This window comes from Microcebus murinus, chromosome X (assembly GCF_040939455.1).
Source record: "Microcebus murinus isolate Inina chromosome X, M.murinus_Inina_mat1.0, whole genome shotgun sequence".
Lineage (NCBI taxonomy): Eukaryota > Metazoa > Chordata > Mammalia > Primates > Cheirogaleidae > Microcebus > Microcebus murinus.
In genome coordinates, this window is record NC_134136.1 from 127,941,567 (window position 1) to 127,947,417 (window position 5,851).

The 5,851-nt window shown below is 47.9% G+C and overlaps 1 protein-coding gene across 1 annotated transcript; it reads right to left on the reverse strand.

Moving 5' to 3' along the window:
• Positions 1-3,561: 3,561 nt before the first annotated feature.
• Positions 3,562-4,671, reverse strand: LOC105868753 (melanoma-associated antigen 10-like). The gene has a single exon (XM_012759864.2). The coding sequence runs from the start codon at positions 4,669-4,671 to the stop codon at positions 3,562-3,564; it is 1,110 nt and encodes a 369-aa protein (XP_012615318.1).
• Between the last annotated feature and the right edge of the window lie 1,180 nt (positions 4,672-5,851).

The window sequence follows — 5,851 nt, forward strand, 5'->3', positions numbered from 1 at the left end:
ATTTTCCAAGGATCCTATAAATCTCAGGCAGGAAGGGTTTGCCTTCTTCTTGAAATAGCACTTTTCGGCAGTACTCTTTGAAATATTGTCTATACTCTCAGGATTAGAATTTATCTTTCCCTCCAATGCATGTTAAATATCTTATGAGTCTCTGCAACTCTCCACATAGTTGAACATGCCTGAACACTAATACAGGTGTTCTTAGGCACATGGAAACTTAGGATTTTCCTGTGGGACAGGTACACGGACAAGAAACAGTAAAAGGATGACTGCTTTTTCATTTTTTAATTACAGTGAACATGTCAACCTGGAAATCATTTTTCACGTCCTAGAGGGCTCCAGAGATTTTAGAAATTCAGCCTCTCTAGGTGTTTCCTGCACAGTGATTCCCATGGTCTTCCTTTATCTACTATTAATATCTATGAGGGATGCTTTGGTTTTTGACCACCTAGGTAAGCTCATTCATCTGTGTATGTGTTCCTGAGTCAGTTTCAAATGAGACATCCTGTTACAATCTTACTGCAAATACAAGATGGTTTCAAAAACCCACCGTCTACCTTTAGGGTTATATCTGAAGAACTAGTAGATTATGGGTCGAATTAGTCTCTACTCACCAGCTCACTTGGAAAACAGTTTGTTGAAGATACCTGGAGGGATGACCAAATGTCTCAACATCACTGCCTAAAGTCAACTTTTATGGCAAAAGGTCTGTTGCTTTAAGAGTGATTTCCAGGGCTAAGACAGGACAGGACAGCCAGAGTACTTCTGCAGGGAGTAGGCATGCTCTATATTGTGGGGTGAGCAGTTGATTCTGGACTGTTTTGCTGGGAACAGGGCATAGCCCCCAGAGGATACAGCAGTGAAAAGCTTGGCAACAGATCAGGCTCCAGATTTGGACAGAAGAATACACTGGAGATAACCAAGGGAAGAGGGGGAAAAGTACTGGGACTAGATAAAAATGTCAACTCCTGGGTAGAGTCAGCTCTCAAGGAATCTTGGGACTTGAGACAGGAGGTTCCTACGTTAATTAAGTCTATAGGCAACCTCCAAAGGTGTTTGATTCTCATTGTCACCTTCTTTAGGCCTGTCTTTAGTACCTTGGCCTCAGGGGTCTTCTTTGTGTAATCTGAGAGCTGTGATGCAGTCCTGTGAAGAGAAATGGAGTGGAGCCAGGTCTGCCTCTGGCTGGGAAGAGTGGGAACAGTGTGAGCTCTGGAGGATTCAGGCCAGATGTCTAGTTCCAGCCCTATCACTTACTAGCCCTGTGATCCTGTGACATGACCAAGCCCTGTGAACATGGGGTTCTTCACCTGTGACACTGGTTTGATAAGCCCTGTCCACTAGGACTGTTGCAATGTGCACAATGTATGTAAAGTGACTGGCACAGTGTCTGGAATATCTGTAATGATTAGAAATAATTTCTAGTGTTTGTTGTTGTTATCCGGTACATCTCAGAATATGCAGTTCCAATGTTTTCCCCCCAAATCACCACAGTTTCCTGTTTTGACAGTGCCTGCATGGAACTTGGCACTGGTTCCCCAACCTGGCCAACCACTCAGAGCCAGCCTTCAGTCACATCCTTACTGTACCCTCTGATCACCCCAAGGCCCCAGGAAATGCTCCAGTGCCATGCAGCCGCTGCCACCTCTCCTTAGACACCGTCATGAGAACCGCCTACCCCTTCCAGGTGCATGGGAGCTACCACCAGGATTCAGAGGATACCATCAACTGCCACTCTATGTCTCCCGTGTCTACCTGCCCATGTCTTATTTCTTTGACTGTGACAATGTGGCTTTGAAGAATTGTGCCAAATACTTCCTTCACCAACCTCCTGAGGAGAGGGAACATGCTGGGAAACTGATGAAGCTGCAAAATCAATAGATGTGGCCAAATCTTCCTTCAGGATATCAGGAAACCACACTGTGACGACTGGGAGAGTGGGCTAGATGGATGAAGTGTGCACTACACTTGGGAAAAAGCAAGAATCAGTCGCTACTGGAACTGCACAAACTAACCACTGGCAAAAGTGATCCCCACTTGTGTGATTTCATTGAGATGCATTACCTGAATGAGCAGGTGAAACCCATCAAAGAATTGAGTGGCCACGTAGCCAACCTGCCCAAGATGGGAACCCCCAAATGTGGCAGAATATTTCTTTGACAAGCACACCATGGGAGACAGTGATAATAAGAGCTAAGGCATAGGCTATATTCCCCCTATAGCTATGGAGTAACTTCCCTGGTAACCAAGGCAGCGCATGCATGTTGAGGTTTCTTTTACCTTTTCTAAAAGTTGTACCAAAACATCCACTTAAGTTCTTTCATTTGTACCATTGCTTCAAATAAAGAAATTTGGTACCTCCTCCCCAAAAGAATATGCAGTTCAATGGGACATGGAATCCCAAATCAGTCAAAAATGTTGATTTGTAAATAAAATTCAGTAAATTTTCCCTCTTACAGGATATATCTTCAAATTTCAATGTGTAGGACTCTTTCCCAGCTGGATACAGCTCAAAAAGCCTGGAATTTGATTCAAGGACCAACTCCTTCCCTCCATTCAAGGCACTGTTTTCATTCATTTCACCCCCATTAAATATCTAGCTCTTGCTTAGAGTTGTACAAATTACACTAAAGGTAAACTAATTGAACTGTTTTTTTAATGGAGTCAACTGACTTCTGGACATCAATTCATAGGCTTATTTATCAGGAAATCCTTACACAGGATGGGTATCAATCACCTGGTTCTTGCACTGTGCTCAACTGCACTGGGACAAGAGCACGGGACACCTTCCACACCTGCCCCATGGGGAGATTCCTCTCTGCTTTACTCACTATCCAGAAGGAACTGCTCAGGGCAGTTTTCCATTCCAGGCTTTGTTCTTAGCCCTAAATCACAAGTCACATGGTCTGAGAGTCTGACCCTGCCACCACCCAGCTTCATTACAACCAACTCCCACAGAAAAGAACTGCTCCCTCCTGGAGCCCCATACCCTCACCCTCTTCCTTTTGCTCTAGGACTTAGAGGACATCTCACCACTTTTGTTACATGACTGCAGCTCCTAGACTCTACCATCCTATGGTAGATGGTAGATGGATGGAGGTGAGTCTAACTTACGCTAGTATCTCCACTATCAACACAGAGTCTTCCAAAGAGCAGATGCTCAGTGAATGTTTGGGGAAGGAATTCACCAGTGAGCAAAGGTTTCATTTATTACAATTTAATTTTGACTTGAATAAGCTAACAAGATCCAGGTATATTTTTAATGTTACAGAAAAAATGTACTAAAATGATAAGGAAATAAAAAACACTTTTATATTATATAATACCTTACAGTTAACTATAGTCACCCTACTGTGCAATAGAATACCTGAACTTAGTCTTCCTATCTCATTGTAACTTTTACCCATTGACTATCCTCTCCCCTCCCCAGTCTCTGGTAATGACTGTTCTCCTCTCTACTTCTATGATATTGGCTTTTTGTTGTTGTTAGGTTCTACATATGAGTGAGATCATGCAGAATTTGACTTCCTTCTTAAAACACAGTGAAGAATCTGCCTGACTTTAGTTGGGGTAGGAGAGGCTGCTGGTGGCACTAGAACTTGCACTGGCCATGGCAGTAGTATCACCTGTGGGGGCAATTCTGGCCCGGGCTCTCTCTTCCTCATCTCTCAAAGCCTCCTCATACCACAGTGGGAAGGATCTAGGATCACTTCCATTGATCTTGGCCAAAAACTTCAAGAGACTCATCTTGCTGGTTTCAGCATGGGCCCTTGGACCCCACAGGAACTCATAACATACAGGATCACTGTCAGCCACCCGGCGGTACTCCAGGTACCCTTCCTGGACCCAATCATGGGTGAGGAGCTTCTGGGGCTCCCCATAGATGAAGTGCTCCCTCCCAGCATGCAGCCCTAACACATTTAGTGTTTCCCAGATGACCGACTCCGGGGCACAGTTGCCCTCCATGAAGATTATGCTCAGGATAAGTATCAGCATACCAGTCTTGGGCATGCTCTCAGGATCATTGAGCATCCCATCATAGGTGAGGCCCAGGTTTGTGACAAGGATGAAGGACTGGCCAGTGGGGTCCACTTCCTTCACTTCAATGCCAAAGACCAGCTGCATGCACTCGGAGGCTTCACTAAAGATCACAGGGAAATTCTCCTTGTCGTTTTTTATGACAATGGTTAGCATTTCTGACTTTGTGATAAGTTCCTTCATTCCATACTTGAAGAGAAGGAACTGCACCAAATCAGCTACCTTTACATCTATCTCATTTCGGGACAAGGACTCAGGGTCTGGCACTACCTGCGAGGTGCTTGGACTCTCCTTTTGTTGGTTGCTGGAGCCCTCATCAGATTTGCTTAATGGGGTGGAGGTGATAGCAGTGGGGAAAGAGCAGGCTGCCTGAGGACTCTGGGAAGGACTTGGTGCCCCAGCAACATCAGAAACCTCCTCTGGGGTGCTCGAGATTAGAGGATAGCAGGAGGAAGAAGAGGAAGAGGAGGAGGGGAAAGAGGATGGAAAAGAGGAGGAGCAGGTAGAGGAGGATGAGGAAGTATCCTCCTCCACAGCTGAGGGATCCTGTGCACCCATGAGTCCCTGTGTCTTACTTTGGGACCAAAGACCTTCTTCAAGCATGTAGCGCCGACGCTTTGAAGGTGGAGCCATGATGGCTTTGATCAGAGCAGCAGGCAGGAGTGTAGGTAGGGGTTCACATGCCTGGGGAGAAAGCGAGTGTGTCAGTGGCCTCAGTGAGAACCACACCATGCGGCTCTAAGAAAGGCTTGTCCTACAGGCCTTCTCCTCCCAGGGCTCCTGTCCTCCTGGTCAGCCTGTCCTCTAAGCACCTGAACGAGGAAGTGAGGTGGGTCCTCAGGGGCAGCAGCCTACAGAGCATGAGGATCCAGGGCTGACAGTGGGCAGGTGAGGCCAGGTGCTGTGGGGTCCCCTCTGTCCTGCGGAGGGCAGGGCCCTTGGCACACATTCAAGGTATGCACCTCACCTTGACTTCTGGCACTGCGTGGGCCTCCTCTGCTCTGTGATCTGAGGACACTGCCTCAGACCAAGGTCTCACCGTGGGTTCCTGGAGCCCCTGTAAGAGGAAGTGAGGGGCCCTCAGGCTGCAGATACATGCATAGTCCTGGTTCCCCCAGTGCTGTCAGGAGGGTGGGTCAGGCTCTGTGAGGTACCCACTCTTCAGGGGTGTGTGGTCCCCTCCATGCTCACTCAGGCCCCTTACCTTTTGCCTGGAGGGCCCTAGGCCACACCCCTCTGCTGGCCTGAGAAACTCTCAGAACAGGAGCTCACATCCCTGATACGGAGCATAAGACAGTGAGTGGGCCCCACAGCTGGACACAACTACCCAGGGCCTTGGAGAGAGGACAGGAAGAAGCAGCTAGATTTAGTGGGGTCCATGTGTCCTGTGGGAGGAGTCTGCTCAGTCCTCAGCTTGATGTCTGGAAGAGCCTGGGACCCTCCCTCTGTTGACCTGAAACCACCTCCCTAAACCAACGCCCTGTCTCCATGATACACCAGAAGAGGAAGTGAAAGGAGGCCACCCAAGCACTGTTCCCTGTATCTTTGCCAGGCTGACAGGAGGGGCAGGGCAGAGCAGGGCTGGGTCTTGTGTGTTGGGTGAGTAGGGTCTCCTCAGTCCTGACCTTAACTCCTAGCAGGGATAGGGATTCTCCCTCTGTTGACCTGAGTGCAGCTCCCTCAGACGAAGGCCTTCACCTCCCTGAGACCAGTGTCCAGATGTGAGATCCTCTGTGTTCTGGCCTGGGGGTGCCTTCAATCCTCTCTCAGGGTCCTCACTTTGACTCTTGGCAGATTCTGGGACCACTGTATA